The sequence below is a fragment of the Tinamus guttatus genome, unplaced genomic scaffold (genome assembly GCF_059628265.1).
Source record: "Tinamus guttatus ecotype Peru unplaced genomic scaffold, ASM5962826v1 Tinamus_guttatus_pri_ptg000652l, whole genome shotgun sequence".
Taxonomy (NCBI): Eukaryota; Metazoa; Chordata; class Aves; order Tinamiformes; family Tinamidae; genus Tinamus; species Tinamus guttatus.
The window spans coordinates 2,205,782-2,226,804 of NW_028289186.1; the positions used below are offsets into that span (position 1 = coordinate 2,205,782).

General features: G+C 49.0%; 1 protein-coding gene across 2 annotated transcripts; it reads right to left on the reverse strand.

Annotated features, from left to right (window-relative positions):
• Nucleotides 1–2,024: 2,024 nt before the first annotated feature.
• Nucleotides 2,025–9,764, reverse strand: GPR157 (G protein-coupled receptor 157). Of its 2 annotated transcripts, XM_088536094.1 has the most exons (5): nt 9,748–9,764; nt 8,575–8,952; nt 4,289–4,502; nt 2,696–2,890; nt 2,025–2,246 (listed from the first exon to the last, which is right to left on the reverse strand). In XM_088536094.1, exons 2-5 carry the CDS (start codon nt 8,949–8,951, stop codon nt 2,025–2,027), a joined length of 1,008 nt encoding a protein of 335 aa, XP_088392220.1. In that variant the 5' UTR covers nt 8,952; nt 9,748–9,764. The 2 variants fall into 2 exon arrangements, with proteins under 2 accessions (XP_088392220.1, XP_010216856.2); XM_010218554.2 differs by lacking the exon at nt 9,748–9,764 and having other exon boundaries at nt 8,575–8,951.
• Between the last annotated feature and the right edge of the window lie 11,259 nt (nt 9,765–21,023).

Consider the following 21,023-nt stretch of genomic DNA (forward strand, 5'->3'; position numbering starts at 1 on the left):
AAACTCCAAAGAGTTTATGGTGGAGGATAGAGAGGAAGGAGAAGGAAGAAAGCCACGAAGCTGGAGTGTCACCCAACAGCACCTTCCAGGAGACCCGAGCAAAGCTCATGACGGCAGGAGCCAGGATCCGCATGCTCAGGAGCAGGGACCTCCTCCGCTTGCTCAGTCACTCCAGCAGTGATTCCCCAGGCTCCAGCTCCCTCCAGGGGACTCCAGCACCATCCTGCACCTGCTCAAAATAAAACACAGTCCTGCAAGGATGGCCAGGACAGCCTGAGCACCAGCTTGGACCCTTCCCCTCGCCGCCAGCCGCATCATCCCACCCTGTTTGCACGCTGCCTGGGGCGGCTTCAATATTAGGCATTAAAGACACGTCCAGGCGCTTCTCTGTTGGCTGCTTTCCTTTCTCCAGCCTTTCCTACAGGAAAATTTCCACAATCAGATTTCCCTCTTGTATTGGCACTGGTGCTATTGCTGATACATTTACAAACCAGTCTGTTTCCCCCAGTCCCTGAAGCACAGGGTGCAGCTTCGCATGCTCCCCCAAAAGCACTTCTCAGAGCTCTGCTGTTGTGCAAAAAGAAAAAGGGAATTGAGAACAAGGACTTTCTTTCCTTTTTTTTTTTTTTTATACTTTAACACCCAGCTAAGTGAAATGTTACTTCCTGTCTTCAGGCCTGTCTCCAAACAACCGAAGGTAGCACAGTTTAAATCTCTCAATTTTAAGATTTACCACCCAGCTTTTCTACATGAAAAGATTTTAACACAGCTCCTCTTTGTTGCTATCCAGCTGTCAGAAGGTTAAAAACTCTTCAACAAAAGCAAAACCTGGAGTCATCTGTGCCAGAAGAAAGAGCTGCTGCACTTAGAGGCCAAGAAGCGAGTCCTTCTCCAGTCCCTTGAGAGGAGCTAGCGAGTTCCTGAGAACTTCACACTTAGTCCTCTGCATATAACAAGACTTCAGAAATACTAATACTGCAATAAAGTTAATTCCCAGTCCTCATGAAAGGAAGTACCAAGACTCAAACCTGCCCAGTCCCACGAGACCCCTGCATCACTGAGCACGGGTTCAGCTTTAGTCACCCCAGCAGGGGAGGGTTGGGGACAGCTGGGTGCTTGGGGCAGTGGAACAGCTGCCCCTGCTCCACAGGCCTCCTGTCCTTTAAGGAAAAGCTACTTATAGTAATTAAAAAGAATTGCCAATTTGTTTTTAAAAATAAAATTAAAAACACCACACACACTTTTTTTCAGGTTTTGAGGTCAGGGAGAACAAGAAGCAGAAGCCTGTAGGAGACCTACCACACATAACAGAGCTTTCTCTGCAGGATCCTTAACCCCTGCTGTCCCCATGACCCACACGGGCTTGTCACCTTCTCCAGCCCTATGGCACAGTGACCTGCAGAGTAAGTGTAACTACAAACTGCTAATTCACTGCTATTGCTAACAGCTAACTTATAACTAAGTATAATTATTTGTAGTTATTCATGAGGTCAGGTCCAAGCAAACATGATGCACAAACAAACAGAACAAGGCAAGGCTGTTGTCCAGTGTCCGACCTCACATCCAGACCTCAAAGAGCTTCTGTCAGGTCAAGCTTTTGTTCCTACAGCTCTTCCACATGAGCTCAGATGAGTCATTTACTCTATTTCCCCTCTGGGACATGCAGCAGCAGGGATTGCACTACTCTGCGAAGAATATTTGGGCATTAAATATTTCTGAAATATCAAGTACAGAAAGAGTACCATGCACATAGACACATTATCTGGAACCACCAGTTCCTTCTCTTCGAGTCTCCCTGGGTGCTACCTTGTACCATATGTAACGTCATCTAGAGACTGGAGGATGACTTTCCTGGTGTCCCGTCCCCATGGGCCACATGGTGCTGCCCCCTATTTCCTCACTTTACACCTGGAGCAGCAGACAGCAGCACAGCTCACTCCTACAAAAGCTTTTGAGAAAAAGCTCCCTGTTTTTTTTTTTTTTTTTTTACCAAGAAGGATGAAATCCAGACTGAGGCGACGGCATCAGGTGCTGGAGAGCAGCGGTCTCGTCCGCTCGGGGTCCAGCGCATCCCTGTTCCTGCAGCGCTCCGGGTGCTGCCGCTCGCTGTCGGACCTGTGCCAGGACCAGCTGGAGCCGTCGTGGTGGCAGCAGCACAGGGAGGAGAGCAGCCGCGCGCGGACCACGCGCGTGCAGAGCACAAACATGATGCAGTTGGCGCCTCCTTGGAACGTGTTACCGATTCCCTGCAAGGGCAAGAGCAAAAATCACCCTGTTGGGGCACACGGCTGCACAACAGCCACCGACTTCCACTGTGAGAGAAAAGGAAATTTGGGAAGTCAACCTCGCACCCAAGGCAAACGGGACGGCACTGCCTGTCCCACAGCGATGCTGCAAGATATAGAGGTGTCGGGTGAGCTGCAGCAGCCCCCAGAATTCAGACCCCAACACATCTGCTCTGAGGCTGCTTTTGCTTCACAGCCAGCACTGCCCCAACTCCCCTCCTGCAATTAGAGTCTCTGACCACTAGATGCTGCTGAAATAGCTACCCTGCATCCCCGTAGGTGCTGGACGCAAGGCGGTAGATGCTACTGCAACCTGCACACGCATGTGTTTTATCTGCAAAAGCTGCACCCAGGTGCAAAAGCAGTATCTAGAGCAACACGGCCTTATCTTCTCCCAGGCATATACTTACATGCAGGACAACAAGGACCGAATTTTGCACTGCAGGGGAGTTGCAGAGTGTCAGAATGAACCGCACGGTGCTCCAGATGCGGAGGACGATGAAGATGACGGGAATAAGAATCAACTTCTTATCTGCTATGGAAGTCCGGGGCTGAAATGCAGGTGCACTTGAGAGGATGGGGCGATACTCTGACAGGGCTGCATGCTTCCATGGAGGGGAAGGGATGAGAGAGAGAGTGAACAGAGCTACACACAGTGAGCATTCAGCTCCATAGATTATTTCCATAGCCAGCTAATTCTTTGCATCTTGTAAGATGTTAAAGGGGATGCAGTGATGCAGCACAGATATCCAGGCACATTCCGCCCTTGCTAATGGAAACGGACACTGCTGCAACATCCACATTAGCCTTTAATACACCGCCAAGCCCTGCCCTGGCTGCCCATTCCTCCTTCCTGGCCATGGGAGAAATCTTAACAGGAAAGGAGCTTGGGCCCAGGCTTGGCAAAAGCCAAGTGATGACAAAGGTGCTCCTGCCCCAAAGGCCCCGCTCCAGCCCTCAAAGCAACTGCGGGAGCCAGAGGAGGATCCATGTGGGAGCACGGACGGGAGGGCAGCCCAGGATCCCGGCGGGCAGCGTAAGGGCAGAAGCTGCAGCAGGGATCGGGTTTCCCGCCCATCACGGTGTCTCCGACAGCTGCAGGAACACGGAGTCCTGTTGAATTTATGGCGGGTGACTGGCACCAGCAAGCCCTTCCCAAACCCCTTGTCCCAGCACCCTTGGGACTGGCTTTCCAGCATTTACTAGAGCTCAGAACTGCTCCTGCTTCCAACTCATTTGTGGGATCCTGCCCTAAACACATGTGCTCTTATCTTCAGCTACAGCCACAGCTTCACAAGCCTGGCAATGGCAGCGTTCTCCAAAAGAAGATTCATCCTTTTCTCTCCCCTTTCAATGCAACTTACAGGGAAGAAAAAAGCCCCCACAACTCTGGATGTTCCTTCTACTATTCTCATAATGAAGATTTCATTTCTGTATTATGTAAATATTGTCCCAGATCCTTGGATTCTTTGTGTTCCCAAGTAGTAACAGCAAATAATGCTCTGTAGTATGAAAGCCCCTAGGGCAGGGTGTCTTTCTGTTTTGCTTCTTCATACGTGCTTAATACTACAGTGCTCAGGCTCCCAGAGGGGGATTCACACTGCTAGTACAAAACAGCACTCACGAACGCACGAGATCATTAAAGATCCTCCAATGACTAAGGGCAGGCAAGCCCAGAAACCAAACTGAGGCCCAGTACAAGTGGAACCGTGTAAGGGCCTAATTAAAGCTGAATTTTGTCCTTTACATCCTGTTTCAAGTCTTACTCTAGGATTTACTTTTCACCCACATACATCTCATAGGCACTTAAGCTTTCAAAAGGCTTTTCTGTTGTTCCTGCGCTAAATCACTGGGAAACGATGCTCCAGGTTGTTGGATCAGCTCCTCCCAGTAGCAGATGCATTTCAGCAGCACAAGCAGCAATTCCTGCAGCTGCTAAAACACACAGGAATATAATTACATAGCAAGACTGTAAGCTAGGTAGGAAGCAGCAGAGTCCTCACCGCTCTGTTAATGTGCTTCTTGATGAGGATGTAGAGCACCGGCAAAGTCACATAGGCCAAAATCTCCCAAACCTTCCCCGTTAGCAGCATCCACAAGACCCGGTCCTCGGCGTCCAGGTCGACCCAACACCAGCCGACAGAAACGTTGGAAGCGTCGTAGCCGATCTTCTTCAGAGCAACGGCAGCCACCGTGATGCCCAGGGGGACTCCCCAGCTGGGGAAGGAAGCCAAGAGAAAGGTTAAGCCAAGAACACGCTCAGTTTAGTCATTTTGCACCCCAGGAAAAATGCACGACCACGAAGGGGTTCTTCAGACAGGAACCAATACTTAGTCCAGTAAAAAACAAAAATAAAAAAACCCCACAATTTTATTCTATCATTTTTAGATTAAAAAGTATATCCGGTACTTTGAGAGCAAGAGGGTCGCTTCTGAAGGAAAACAGGAAGGTTTCTTCCAAAAGGAAAAGAACTGACTGTAACAACAAAAGAAAATAAAAGCAGGGATAAGTCAAATCCATTTAATTTGGAATCAGTTTTTTGACTCTGACTTCTCTTGACAGCAGAGGCAAATATAGGGAAGTTTTCTAAAAGAAAAACAACTGTGGTAACACACATGAATTAAGAGCCAGCAGCTTGGGCTGCCCACAAGAATCTATGCACAAGAACTGAAAAATTTCATGAACCCAATCATAAAATACACCTCTCTTCCTGAAGACCAGCACCTTACAGGCCCTTCTAACTCGTGATGTTTGCTCACGGATCACCCCAAGGCCAAAATCCTGGCCCAAACACAGCCAAGAGCATCGCCTGCCCATCCACATTTGTCCTCAGAAAAAGGTCCCTTCTTGGGACAAGGGACAGTTCCTCAGCAAGCGACACACATGCTTCGGGGAAAGCCCAGGCTGAGCTTCCAGGAAAATCCCCTGGTCTCTTCAGATGCCGAGAATGCAAAACCAACGCCGTGGTGCTCATCACCTTTCTGGTTTGTGCTCATCCTCGCAGGCAGCTTTGAGCATTCGGAGAACCCAGGAAGGACTCCGCTTCTCACAGCACTTTCACATCCCTCAGACTCAAACCAAGTCCCTCTTGTCACGTTCCAAAGACCAATTTAAAATCAGAAATAATCCCATGATGTTAGACTTCAAAATCATGCTGTTTCTCCCTCAAAGGTCAGCATCACTTAAAAAATAATCAGGTGTTTCTGTGATGTTCAACTCCAACCTGTTTAGAAGTATTTTAGAAATCTAGAAAGGAAGACTGAGATGAGCAATTAGACTTTTTTTTGAGGACTTCTGGAGGACAGATAAGACGCCCAAAGACTCAAAAGCATCAAAGGTTCATACCTGTCTGGAAGGGAGGAGCAGAAGAAGCATTAGGCAGCCTCAATTTTGCTCCTGAAGAGACACAGAAGTAAAAAGCAACGCGGCCAGGCAAGGCTCACTCACTTGGCTTGGGGACATTCCTCTCTGAGCCCCAGAGCCAGTGTAATTCTGCAGGATGGCTCCTCAGAAGGAGCAAGGACACAGATTTAAATGCAGGCAGCGTGGGGAAGCTCAAGCAGTGCACAGGTGCCTCCGTTCCGTGTGCTTTATGTCTGCAGGGCCTGATGAAATGCAAACATTGAAGTGAACAGCAACTGCTATCAAAAATGAAGCGTGGAGCAATCTTGGAGCAGCATCCAGTCCATTCCTCACCCAAAGTTTGGGTCGGCTATACTCACGGCAGGGAAAACATTGCCCAACTGAACGATACATGATATTCAGAAATTCAAAACAACTGAGGTAGCTTGGAAATGTATGCTCAGGATGCCAGAACTGGCAGCTTATAACTCCATAAATATTTCCAGAGCCAAATGTAAGCTTGTTTTCAAAGCTCATCGGAGCTCAACGCAAATTTAAAAACAAAACAACGCCTGGATAAGGAGGCTTCTTCAACCTAGCTCTCAAGCCCAGGCTCTCTGTGCATGTGTTACCACATGAATCAAGAAGAACCCAACCTGTCTGGCAGATTTCACCTGGGGTGACTTCCCAGTTCCCTAAAAAGAACGTTTCAAGCACTGGCTTCCAACATATATTTAGCCAGCTCTGCTCAGCTAAAGAACAGGCTCTGGTTATACTCAATGTTAGAAGGAAGCACAAGAGATGAACATTCCTGGCATTTATCCTTCCAAACACTTGCCTATGAGTAGCTGGTTGGGAGGAGGTAACCTGGGCACGACCAGGCTCCCTGCTGCCTTGCACCCCTTCCAAAAGCAGCTCATGGGGCAGCTCTTCACACAACACTCACTGTGCAACGGCTACAGAGGCGAGCTACAGGGTGGAGAGAAAAGAAATCCCAGGTTCTGCCCTAGACAAACTTGTTTTAGACCTCAATAATAATGGAAACTATCATATTTTAATCCCCAAAGCAGCACCTGGCCTTTGCCACCTTTCCTTTCGCCCCCATAGGCCTGCTGCTCCACCTTTCTGCAGCTCATCGACCCTCGGTACCAAAGTCTTTTCATACCAGTTGCAGCCGTTTCTACTGACAGGTAGTACTAGCAAATACAGGGATGGAAAAAGGAAGAGCTGCTGCAAAGGGATGGGCACAGGGCAGGTCCTCACTTGTTTTCTCTGGCTTCTCATACAGATTGCAAGGCAGGAAGCAGCAGAAAGCAAAGAACAGGAGGTCTGCAAAGGAGATCTGGCTCTGCAAAGAACAGGAGTTATTTCTGAAGCAGAACTCAATTGGACTTAGATGAAATTTATCTATTTTGCCTTTTATAGAGCGCAAATAGAGCTGAGTAATACCAAGACAGCCCTGCAGGAACAGTTCCTATTTTTTTTAAATAAATAAACACTATAAAGACCTGAAAATAAAACCTAGGATATGTACTCAGAGGAAATGCAGTTTGAATTTCCAGGGTTAGGGAGATCTTTCAGGCTTTTTACATTTTTAGAGGACTGCACAGATTACGACCAACAGTACTCTATGAGTCTTGCTAACTTTCTTTCCCCTCTGTGCATCCAGTGAGGCTGAGAAGTATGAGAGCAGATGGAGAACTGAAGCACAGCCCAAGGTCACCCAACTGGTGATGAGCAGACAGGAGAATTACAAGTTTGCTGGATTTGCATCTCCTCTTTGATGTCTCCTGGTGCAGTCAGGAAGAGCCTGGAGATGTCAAGGCTCCTTCACTGCTCCCAGAGCAGCAGGCAACTCTGCCCTCACTCCCTTTTCTCCAGGAGCATCACACGGTGCAACCCCCTGTTCACTTGAAATGAGAGAAAAAGCCAAAAATCCCCACATCATCTCACTAATTTCACCAAGAGTAATCTGGTCTACCCGGACGCACGCGCAAGCGCCCTAGGCTTCCCCACATGCAGACCTGGCAGTAATTAAAAACAGGTAGGGCGAGAATCCAAGTTTCCTCCTCGATTCCCACTTAGCCTGCATGTTTTTCCCATGGCCCACCTGGACTCAGCTCTAACTCAATCATCTCCCAAATGATGCTGTTTGGGAATAAAAGTTGACAGTTAGGCAGATCTGACGGAAACAGACCAAAGAAATTTCATTACTTTGCTTGCTGCATTTTTTTTTTTAATACACATCCTTCTCCTTATAACGTATTATAAGCGCCTGGCAGCACAGAGGACTGAGGGATCACTGTTTTGCTCCGTGAGGAGGTAGCACATGACTCCACAAGCTCAAATTGCATAATGAAAGCTTTTACTAAACATGATGTGGAAAATCAGCTAAGTAGCAGAAACCGTGACATAAAGCTGCTCTGTGGGCTGTTTTGTCTTGCTTTCAATCAAACAAGCCCAAACAACCTCCGCGTGCTGTTCTAGCAGCCCCCTCACTCACAGGCTACATTCTCCTGAAAGGATTGAATTGCAGTAACCTGACTGGGGAAAGCTGAGGAAATAGAGACCAGCCGGAGACTGGGAATGTTTGGAAATGGATCTCAAGTGGGGAATTTCAGCAGCGACTATCAGGTACAGCAGGCAGAGTGTGGGGATGTTAGTGCTAGGACAGCAGAGGAAAAGCAGAACCAGAACCTCCACAGTCTGTCTCTTGCAGAGGATTTCACACAGCCTTAATCAAATCATTTTAACTTTTCCCACGTCTCCTTTTCTCCCTCCGAGGGTTAAGCAGGGCTGATCAGCCAAGCGACAGCCGAGTAGTCCCCACTGAAAAGGAACTTGAGAAGGGCACTGTATCCTGCAGGAAAGAGCAGGCGCTCGAGCAGCCACCCCAGGGCTTTGCCACGGAGCAGGGGGCACCCGTGGGAGCACCCACAGCACCCACCTCACCACGTGGAAGCAGCAGAGCAAGCCCGTGCCCGTGGGCGAGCCCCTCACGAGGGTGATGTAGAGGTAGAGGGCAATGGCCATGGTCCAGAAGAAGGAGCTGGTGTTGGAGAAGGTGGAGAGGGCGCCCTGCAGCACGCAGTCCCACGAGGTCTTCTTGAAGTCCTGCAGCACCCCGTAGGAGTAGGAGAGGGCCGAGAGGAGGTCGGCCAGCGAGAGGTAGAGCAGGAGCTGGCGCGGGCGGCTGCGCAGCTCGGGCCACAGGGCATGGGTGCCCACCAGGAGGCTGGAGCCCACGAAGGAGAGCGCGCAGGACAGCAGCACCACGGCGCGCTCCGACGGGTACAGCTGCGTGGGCGGCAGCGGCGCGGGCATCGCGCGGGCACCGGCCGCTCCGCGGAGGCGAGAGCGGCACGAAGAGGAGCAGCCAGGGACGGGGCAGCACCGGGCGGCCAGAAGCGCCGGGGAGGGATGAGCGGGGAGGAGGCAGCACGGGGGGAGCCGCCGCAGCCCCGGCCCGGCCCGGCTCGGCTCGGCCCGCCCCCGCCGTCATGTGAGCCCGGCCCGGCCCCGACTGCGGGCGGGGAGGCTGCAGGGCCCGGGGCAACGCGGGCAGAAGGGAAACAAGGAGCCCGCACGGCTGGCGACGCGGCGCTTCGGCTCCCGCCTCTTGCACAACGTCGCCCATCCTTATCGGACACAAATACACACGTAGAGGCACTTCGGAGCATTCAGAGGCGCAGCTGGAGGCGCAGACACTCGGCTACCCCCCGACCGAAGGTTACCGGAGCAGCCACCCTCCCCGCTCACCTCCTGCGGCGGTGCCACCACGGGCATCGCAGACAGCGGAGCCGCTGCTGCCTAAACAGATTTCGTGTTGATGGGGGAAGTGCCCCTTCCTGGCTGGGAGCACGTCCTTCCTCCTTCTGCCTTGCCTGGGACTTAATCCACTTCCTTGCAGCTGACTCGGTGAAGCCGGCTCTGGCTTGGATGGGAATGTGCCTATTTCCTATGCAAACAACTATTGTTTCGCTTATCTTGGTCCATAAAACAGCTTAATCACTGCCCAGCTACCAGCAATAAAGGATCCACCCAAGGCAGCACACAGAGCAACCCTCCCACCATCCTAAAGCTGTTCAAACCCCAGGGAGCTTCTCCTCCAAAGAAGCATCCAAGGGCAAGACACAAGGCTGCCTCTCCAGTAGATCCCAGATACAACTTTATTAAAATTACTCACTGGCTACTATATCTCCAGCCATGCCCAGGCTTGTTGCATTTCCTTTTGGTCACTTGGCTTTTGCTCTGTTTTGAAATTACTTCCTTAAATAAAATTACATACCTTTTTGACTTTTAAGACTTCAGTCTGTCAGGCTTTTCCTTTTAAGAAGAAAAAAATTTATTTTGGAGCCCAATGCCTTCTTCATATTCTTTATAGAAAAAGGAAGCTGCAGCAAGTTGCATTTCCCCTGAATAGAGTCTGCCATTAAGTCATTATTCCAGGCTCCTCTTAGTCACCATCTGACCCAAAAAATACAGAAGGCAAAAACTGCCAGCAGCTGTTCTTGCGCCTTCTTAACCTTTTACTTGTCTTTTGTTTCCTTCCTGCCATGTTCATGGCACAAAATGAAGTGGGACAGAGCCACCCACCTATCACAACCATCCGGACAAACCACTTCATCCTCAGCCCTGAATTTTGGGTGTTGCTGATCTTTTTGGCCACAGGTGAGGTCGGACAAGACAGCTCCAGTCTTGCAGGGTAATTGTTTCCATAGGCTTTCATGACCCAGCTTAAACTGCTTTTTGAGAGCTGAATAGATGAGGGTGAATCACAACACAGAAGTTATTGGAGAAATTTAAATTCTTGTTTTGTCCCATTTCACCAGAAGCACTTCCTGGTACAGAGCTCACAAATAAATAGAAACAGCTGTAGCATCCTTTGTTAGACCTCTCACTATTTTCTGGAAGTGTAAATACAGTTAATTTAGAGAAATTGCCCAACCACCTTCCACTTTCTTCATACCTACCGCTTGGTACCTACCTGCAAGCCCCACCATTGCTCCCTGCCTTGCAGAGCAGTCATGCAGCTCTGCCATGAAACACATTCCTGCCTTGAGTTCCCTGGAATCCGCAGCTGTCTGGAGAACAGAAATATTTGGAAACTGCCTAAAAATACCTGACCGCTCCAAGGCAGAGATCCATTTAGCTCAGGGCAGGGAGAAGTAAATCTGAGCCACCAGCCTGTTGCAAAGGAGCCTGCAAGATGAAAGTTCTCCTTGGGGAATTTTACATTTTCCTGACTTAATTCTTTCCCCTGGCCCTTAGCATCACTGCCCCAGGCTAAGTGTCCCCTGCCTCTCCATTCCAGCTCAGAGCTCCACCAACCTCCTGCCCACACAAGAGTGCTCTCCTGGGAGAGCAGAGGCTTCTCCTGGGAAGATCTCCCAGATCCAGGGGGAGTTGAAGATGCTGATGGAGACACTGCTGTCGCAGCAGCCTCCCCAGGTCACCCCAAGCTGTCTCCATGCCTGCAGCTTGCACAGTAGTTGCAGGAATGAGGAGCTCACAGAGAAGCAGAGCTCAACACAGCTGCATCTACGGCAAAATAAGCCTTGACTGGAAAAACTAGCAAAAACTCAGCCAGCAGAGGCTCAGTTTGGGGGGCAAAAATTATATATATATATATCTCTCTTTAAAAACCATTACATGCAGCAGCCTCAGCCCATGACCTTTTGGGAAGGAATAAGCTTAACATGGATAAACAGGGAACCCTAAATGACGAACCCAGACATGCTGCACAAGAGTTGTGTTTAGCCCATGGAAAATAGAACCCACTCAGCCACACTGACAACACCATAACACTATAGAAAACCCCCCACTTCTGCAGAATTACATATACACTTAATTTCCAGCCCTTTTCAAGCATCCAAATAAAGCAAGGCCAAGCTTCAACTCGCTAAGGACACTAAGCAGCAGATCTGCTGGGAAAGGCAGCTAGTAAATGCCAGGCTCGAGCTGCTCCTCGAGACAAGAGCTCCCTCTCGCACGCAGACACCGCATCGCAGAAGCGCCCGGTCCCCACCGGGCACCCGGGACTTCTGCCACATGGGCAGGATCACGGAATCACCTGTCGTTTGGTCTAATCCCCTTTTCTAGGGAGGAAAACCAACACCAGCAGCTCTTCCTCTCCACCAGGAAACAGGGATCACGCAATAAAAGCTGGCAGTAAAATACTACTGAAGTTGCCCTTGTGCTGTTACAATAATTGAAAAGACATAGCATAAATAGCTTAATTTTATTCTAGGACTTTCAGAATTAATAAATACCATGCAGATTCTTGTTTTATCTTGGCTATGTAGAGTCCTAGTATTGATAATACTGATTTTTCTCCTACTTCGGGGTTAATCCCCCTATTCTCCTGCCTCCCATCCCTCTGCTGTTCAGTAACATCATAGACCCCAAATACCAGCCTGGACACAGGAGCAGCTACTCCAGCCCAGCTCATGTTTTTCCATAGAGATAGAAACGTGCAGTTCAGCACCTTTCCTGCCCCCAAAGCAGAGGTGCTTAGTCATTTTAAGGAGTTTTCCATTAGCATCAAAAATGCCTAGTCAGGCTGCAGAGACCGCCCAGGAATTCAAGCCAGCAATTGGCAAAAAGGGCCACCCGCTCTAAGGGGTGTTTTATGCCAACAAGAGCATGATTAGTTACACTGCTGGAGCCAAGCCAGCACAATCAATGAATTGCAGTATGCTCCTGATGTTGTGAGTTTTCCATTTCAAATTTAAATTGGGAGATTAATAAGGGATATTCCAGAATGCTGTGATTGCAGGGAGAAAAATAAAAGTATTAGTGTTGCTCATTAACAATGAAACTTAATATGCAATGAATTAAATACATTACAAGATCTGATCTAAGATGAGTATATGGGCTACATCTCTTTCACTTGGTGATAGGAAAATAGGCCAAGCAGTAGCTTTCTGGGGTAGTTTTTCCTGTAAATGGAATATACTTTGCAGCACATAGCTCTGCCTGCAGTCTGCAGTTTTGACACAGATGAGACAAGGATATAAAGCTAATGAGACCATTGGTGTAGGAAGAGTCATGAAGCATGTCAGCTTTCCTGATTACCAAGCAGGAAATCTCCCTCAATGCAAGTTATTTGACACAGATGAGGTGCAAAGCAGCAGAGGCAGTTTTGCTAATGGGAAGCTGTTGAGAGCCCAGGAGACCATTTCTCTAATGTGAGGACACTCACTCTGTGCTCAATATCTATAGCCCAGAAGCCAGAGACAACCCTAGAACTGTGCAGTAAGACATCAATTCATCCCCCTTGCCCTTCCTTAATGGAAAGGGCACAAGATGCTTGTGTTAAGGTATTACATCTGTGCTCCCATGTATGGGTGCTGTGTACTCAGCTGCTCTTTCATCCGGCCAAGGGGCTTGGCCATGGCCCCAACACACAGCTCCAGAGCACCAGTGTCACTTGGTCATCAGTGCTGTCTGCAGTAGCCACAGCTTCTCCAGGGATAAAGAGCAGATTTAACCAAACTGTTTGAAATAAAATGCTCCTTTATTTTCAGAAACAGTGACAGCTTAATGACTACTACACTAGAGTTAGGTACAGGAAGCTGAAGAACATTTTCTTATGCACTGGAATTCAAAGTCACTTACTTTATCAACACAGGTGAAGCTGTTCAGGAATTGCACAGCAAGTGATGCATGTCAAGCCCAAGTACTCAGCTGTCACCTCAGCCACATTCCAGACATTGCATTGGGTCCTTTCAGCCAATGCCTGCTCCACAAAAACATGGAGTGCTGGCAGTTAATGCTCCTTCCAAGTAGCACATCAGGTAGGGACATTTCAATACCACAGAACAGAAACAGGGAGCAACTCAAACCTGCCCACAGCCACCCATTTTTCACTTGTGGGATCCAACCAAGGCATAAGACAGTGCCATAAAGTCTCTATCCCCTCCTGCATCCTCCTGTATTGGTGCATCCATAGATTTATGACTGCCTCAAATGCTCTTGCAGCTGAACAGCTTCAATCTGTGAAGCAGCAGAGCTGGGAGCTGCAGGGCTGTGCTCTGCATCGAGCGCAGCTGCTGACCAGCACCCAGAAGAAACAGCGATTGCAAATGAGTCACACACCAGCTCAGAGCCAAGTCAGGCTGTCATTACCAGCCCGAGGTCAAAGCTCAAACAAATTCTTCCTAAAGGGAGACCAACCCCTCTCCCAGGGCGCTCTGCCATATTCTTGCTGCATTACTAACAATAGCTGCAGTTTTACTTTCAGGAAACCATGTGTGGAAGGACAAAAAGAAGAGAGCAACTTGCTACACATTTATCTTCTGTCTTCATTTTGTGTCTCTAATGCAGTGACCGTTATCACCTGGCGTCCTGGGGTCTTTTTCACATTAGCCCTCTGCTCCATCACAAACCCCACCAGCTCCAGCACACCTGGGCAGCATCCCAGTCCGGATCCACGACTGGCTCTGAAGCCAGGGAGATATGAGATAGGCCCACCAATGTGCAGCACTTCTAGGGCAGTATACTTGCTGATTGCTTCCTCAACTATTGCTCACAACAACCAGCTAAGACACTGCCAAAGAAACACTCACAGCTGGCATCACAAGGAGAGAAGTGACTGCTCAGTGACCTTGCTTTTCATCCACAACGGCAGGAGTCTGGGGACAAATAGAGAGTCAATGAAGCTTTTGCAGTAGTATAAAAGAAAACAGTTCTAGGGAGAAGAGGCTCAAAATTAAGTTGACAGATATCCCGTTCTTTACTGCCAACCTCAGTTAAAGCCTCTAAGCATTATAAATATTAAAAAGATAAATATGGATTGCAGACAAGTAAGCTGGGTTTACCTCAGTTAGTTCCCAAGTTTCAAATAGCCCCATGTAGGCAAGATTGAGGAACAAGAACAACAAAAAAAATCACTTCCGGATGCTTAGGAGCTGAAGACACGAGACTCAAACTCTTGGTGGCTTCACTTGAGTGCGCAGCCCTGCTCTCAAGTCACATGTGATCTTAGACAGAAGGAGAACTTATTGGAACAGTCATCTGCAAAACAAACAGAAAAAGAGAACCAATACTTATTTGCACTAAAGCCACTGGACTTTCCTATCACACACACGGAATGGGATGGAACAACCCAAGATATCCAAGATATGTTCTGTGTTCCTGAAACTGTCAGCTCTTGGAAATACGTGAGCACACGGGAAGACAACCTTCAGGGCAAAGCAATTCCTTTGCTCTTGCATCAGCTTCAAAAGCAGTTTTATTCCTATGGCCTCTGGTGCAACACGGAAGTAAAAAGATAAAACACTAAACAAGTAGGAGCTCATTTTGTCTTTTCCAAAGCTTTCAGCTGATTTATTTCAGTGATCAACTGGCAACACTATTTAAGTATATGCTGAGACATTTAAGCAATCTACATGTCAACCAAGCCAGAGCAGCAGAGGACACAAGGACATCCACCATGTACTGTGATAGAGGGCTCCATTCCCTGTAACCCATGAGACAACCATGGTTAAGAGATCCCTTAACCACACCCTTTTCACCCTGAGAAAAAAAGCAAACAATCTAAAACCATCAAAATCCAGACGTGACAACAGTCCCTACCTCCATGCCCTGAAAGTGTGTCCTGCTCTGGAATTAGCTGTCTTGTTTAAACAATGACCTAATCATCCATCCAATATTTCCCATCAGGATCAGAACAAACCAGACTATCTCAAAGGCAATTAGCAGGTCAGGGACAAACACAGCTGCAGCAAAGCAATCAGGTGCTGAAAAGGAGATACTACTTATGAGACTGCAGAATCGCCTGTTCACAGAATTGTAAAATTCCCCCCTTAAGCCCCTGCAAATGAAACAGGGCCAGAGAAGATGCTTCAGGAATCTCCCTCATATTTGTGTAACAGGACAATGAACCTGCTTTTAGTTTTCCAGATCATATTTAGCTGCCCCTGCAGCTGCTGCTGGTTACTGTAAGAATCTACCAGCCATGTGCACACTACCACCTACACGTGAGATTGAAGCATGGAGGGCAGGAAAGACTCAGACAGAAGAATATCCTTTTAGACTCATGTTCCATAAATTCAGGCAATCTTTTAAGCTAGTGCAAAGTAAAGTAATTCATTTTGTTGCTTTATGTACAGTCCAAGGTGCCAATTGCCTAAGCATTGCAGTGCTAGGCACACTAGAATGATAGCAGAAGCAGCATCCCTACCCCAAAATAACTGGGCTGCAAGGAGTGAGATATTAATTCTTTCTCCCAGATCACTACAGAATCCTCTTAGAAAACCATCACCTTTTCTTAATACGTAGTGAAAACCTTTTTGGTATTAAGTATAAATGAAATCTCATCACAAGCAACTATGCATCCTTCTCCACTCCTTCTAGATGCACCTAGAAAGATTTGCCAGCAGGTGAAACAGCACCGGGCTGACTCTTGCAGTTAAGCAGTATAAGAATCATTTTTCTCCCTTCATTTTCTTCCTATCTCCAAACTTCCTAGAGCATCCTAATTCCCTAAGCACAAGGCAAATTGCTCAACAATTCCTGTTTGCTTTTTTTAATTATTTATCGATCACATATCAGAAACTTCTGAGACATATTGACAGGAACTTCAGATAGGAGAGAGATTTACCAGTTTCTTACAGCTCTGTGGTAGAGGAGGATCCAGCTGGCACCGGCACCTCGAGCCCATCTCGGGAGCTCCCTCGTGGCTCTGGTTTTCTGGTGCTCGCTGGGCACGGTGCAGACACCTCCTCGCTGCTCAGCCTCTGCAAACCGGGACGGTTCCGGCTTCCCCACCGGAGCCGCGGCTCCACCTCGCGCTGCCACCGCGGACACGGAAACAGGACGATACCTTAGCAGTGAGTCAGCGGCTGCCCGAGATGAAAAGCAGAACTAAGGAGAAAGAGGAGACAACGCGGGGGATTCGGTTCTGTAAAGCACAGTGAGATGGGCAAAAATTGCACAAGGTGGATAAACAGTGACTGACTAAGGAGTCCCAGCCCAAGCCTGGTCTGCACTTTGCCTCTAGGACAGCAGCATTCCTGACCCTGGAGATTTCTGGCTAGCTCAAGGGGACACAGCCATTTGAGTGAGCCTAGTGCAGGTGACAAATGAAAAAGTGGCAGTTTTGTAGCACCAGGATCACACTGCAGGCTGAAGCCAGACCTACTCTTAGCTGTTATACTTTTAGTATACCCATATTCAGAATTATGACTATACAATGATGCCCTAAAGCATGGCACAGTTAAAGGAATCTAGAGTAACTGTCTCTTCCCCCCATCCCTTACATGGGATCATAATTAAAGCCCACCACATCCCAATCAAATGAGTCATCTGGGATTCTCACTGGACCCTGCCAAAATCACTGGCTCAAGATGAAATCTCCACATCACAGCAAGATAAAGCTATGGAATTAATATGCGTATCACTTACTGAATTTCTCTACATACTGTGTAGCGTAAACACACACCATAGCAAACATGTGCCTTCTTCCACAGCACAGATAAACAGTTCTTCCTTTGGAGATCCTGCACAACTTCCTTTCAGATTCCACTTTTCCCATACAAAGAAAGCAACTGCTTTCCATATCCTAGTATATCCTGTTCTTCCCCTCCTGATAGCAGCACATAGCAGAGCTCTCATTACCTTTTTCCTCTTCCCCCAGAGAAGGTCAGAGTTGTCCAAACACCCCATCTCCACTGGGGCTGGGAGCTCCCAAAGCAAGTCTGGTCTCACTGCTCTGAAAAGCACCAAGCACTTGTGTTACCTGGAGTGCAAAGGCTCCTTCATATCAGATGCAGAATAAACTTGCTGTTCATTCTCTTCCCTTCACACAGGGCCCTCCCCACTCCTTATCTAACTTCAGCAAAACACTCGGACTGAATCTCATTAGCCAAAGGCTTTAGCACAAATGCTCTGAATGCTCTGTTAAAATCACCGTGTGGTTAATTTGCCAAATACCTAGAGAAGTAATGTTTATGGTGTCACATCTTATAGAACTTAAAGCAAACAAAAAAAGACTTCCTATTTTGGAGCTTAAATAGCTCTCAGCTCGACCCGCAGCTGAGCAAGCTGCTCCTCTACACGAGTGGAATTTACTACTGTGCAGCTGTGCGCTGGGCAAGGTGCTTTTCAGCTGTGATCACTGCAGCCCTCCCCGCTGCAGAGGGCCTTGTGCAGGGCTGTAGTGCTGCTGTATTGCCTGGAAGCAGCACCCTGTGCAGGGCTGTAGTGCTGCTGTACTGCCTGGAAGCAGCGCCCTGTGCAGGGCTGTAGTGCTGCTGTATTATTGCCTGGAAGCAGCGCCCTGTGCAGGGCTGTAGCGCTGCTGTATTATTGCCCGGACGCAGCGCCCTGTGCAGGGCTGTAGCGCTGCTGTATTGCCCGGCAGCAGCGTGAGCCCTTCTCCTGGCTCCGTGGGTGCAAGCTGAGCCTGCCGGGCTGCCCGGGGCGCTGCTGATTCAGCCCTTGGGAGAGGCCGGGCAGAGTCCGGGGCGCTGCGGTTTTCGGAGGTCCGTGCACCACACCTGAGCACCGTGACTCATGGAGCAGGCAGGCTGCGAGCGTGAGCCATGCGGCGCACACCTGCAGCCAACAGCAACCCCGTGTCTGCTCCAGCACGGGAATGCTGATTCTACTGACTAGAGGGGAACAGGTTTATCCAGCCCTAGAAGTTCATGAACATTCCCTCCCCATCTCAAATTCAGAAAAAAAAAGGAAAACAAACACCCCACACTATCATCCCTTCTAATATATATTTCAGACAGTTATTAGTCACTGCAATGGGCCAGGTAAGAGCCTTGCATCTCAGCTGCTTCCCTAGTAAAGAGGCACAACGAGACTTGCATGATCAGGAGAGGGTACCTAAAGACAGGCCCAGAGCCCTTCAGCAATAAAGCATTTGGTTATAGCGATTCTTACCAACACCTTCTCTTGTCCTCAGTGTAAAGGAGCCTTGTTTCTGGGCAAGGGCTGTTTCAGACAGGCTGGACATTGCCTTGATGCCTGGTCGCTGCTCCTACAATACATGCAAATGATAAATACATAAAGCTAAAGGCTCACAGAGTCCCACGGACATGTGAGCCCCTTCAGCCAAATCCCTTGAAGAGAAAGAATGGCTCATGTGTTATCAGATTGCCTCCAAGAGATGCTCCGTACCAGTCACTGAAAAATCCCTGGTGTTCTACCTGCAGAAGGTAAGGAAACACCAACTTGCCTACAAAATGCATGAGCATGTTTTGTTGTACACCAAAATGAGATCCCACTCATACAAGGTATCCTACAGAGAAGGAGGCCTCTCCCTGCAGCTATAGGCAGCTGACATAAATAATGCTTCATATTTTTCATAAAAAGGAGGCTTGACATCTTTTCAGCAGAGCACTCCATTTCACTTCTCATCTAATCAGCCCTCTTCCAAGGTCATGGTATGGGTAACATAAGGATTTTCAGATCTATATTAAAACCAAAGTTCCCTGATACTGTGAGGCAGGAAGGTGCATGGAGATGTCAACAAGTTAGGACTGAGAAGCCTTATTTTCCCTTGCTACTGCTATTGAAAACTGCAGTTAATTCATGCATGTTACGAGCTTGTCCATGCTCAGTAATCCAAAGCACTTGGGAACACAGAACAAAGTCTTAGAGAACAGAACTGGTCACCAGCAGGAAGAGACAGATCATGAGTCACTGTTTTCTGAAGAGTTTCTCCTTTCTTTCTGCAGTCAAACACCCTCTCTAAAGCTTATCCATAGTTCTGACTGTCTACATAGTTGTTTTTGTCAGAGATTAGGTCAGAGGAATGTTAAAAAGCCCCACAAACCCACAAAACTAGTTTTAGGGAATTTAAACATGGAGTCAAAAGGACAAAACAAGCGGCCCGAGCATTACACCAAGACCAGCTAACCTCACATTACAGCTCAGTAACATAACTCACTCGCATTTTTCTTTTTTGTATGTGCACCTCAGCCTTCTGAAGCCACTTAAAATAGATCAATTGACTTTCCTGGGGACAAAACACAGCGTGAGATGACACAACAGACATGGTGGCCTCTGGAGAGGCCTGCACTCAGCATCCTTGGGTCAGGTACAGAGGGCAAGATGTGGTGGGGAAGAAAGAGGGCCTCATATCATAACTCTGTCCCTGTTTGGGATATGAGCAGGGTCAGTCATTTCACGAGCACTGACAGTTTTAGACATGGCCCTGTTGGACTTGCTGGGCCTGAAGCAAAGCCCTAGACCCAGTCCCACCCACACTGATACGGTTTAGCTGGTGAGAGGGGTGGGCTCCTTACAAACAACTTCTATATCAGAGATGGCAAACAAAGTGAGCAAGAGATAGAAAACATGCAAGGGAACATTCTCATAGATCTTTAAACACAGTTCAGCAAAACTCTTAAACACCTGGACCAAAGCTGCACCTCCCACTAGCCTTAATGGGCTGCACTCACCTCTGAGCTCAAGTGACTCCTGGTGTCTCTTTCAATTCTTATCTGGGTTAGCCCTTTCCAACGTGCATCTGTCTCCTATGTAAGGTAAGAGCTACCTAGATACCAAATATAACCCCGGCAGTTTGCACAGATGCCCCAAACCTCTGGGCAAGCAGCGGGTGACACACAGGACACCCAGGCTCTGCTCAGGACAACCGAATGGGCAGCAGACCCAAAAGCAGCCTAAGGGAGCTCTGCTCCCCCAGCAAAGCATCCGGCGAGCTCTGTGAACTATTATTCATCCGTCCTGCCTTGAAATGAAAGCAGAGGCCGCCTGCTGAGCCAGATAACAGCACTGGAAATAGGCCGGGGAGGATAACGAGTGCTGAGCATGGCATGAGAGGTGGGGGGCTGCTTGCAAAGAGCAAAGATCAGAGCAGACGTGTCCTTTTCCCCCTCCCCAGCAAACGCAGGACGCGGCAGCACAAGCGCGCAGGGCTACAGGGAAGGCAGAAAGGGTGCCAGGAGCAACTAACTCACCCAGGTCCCCCTGCCCTGGCCAGGCTGGGGGGCGTCCTCCGTTTCCCCGCACAGCTGCGGTGCCCTGGGCAGCACAGCCCACTGCAGGTCCCGCTGCCACCCCTCGGAGCTGGCGCTTCCCACAGGCTGGCTCCAATCCGCAGCCCCGCGGAACGGCAATGCTGCGGGAAGGAAGAGGAGCCCCCTCCACCCCAACACGGGGCTGGGCGGCAGCACACGCTCCCCGGGACCCCCGAGAGCTCGCAAAGCCGCCGGCTCGTCGGGACAGACCCCACAGCCTCCCCAGCCCCTCGGGCACACGGGGCAGCGCCGGCTCCGCTTACCTGCGGTGACAGCACGGGTCAGTGATGCTGCAGCTCCCCGGGGGCTTGGCCGCGAGCGCGGCGCCGCGGGCTCCGAGCCGCCGCCGGCCCCGCGGCCGCACACACAAAGGCAGCTCAGGCCCGAACAAGCCCAG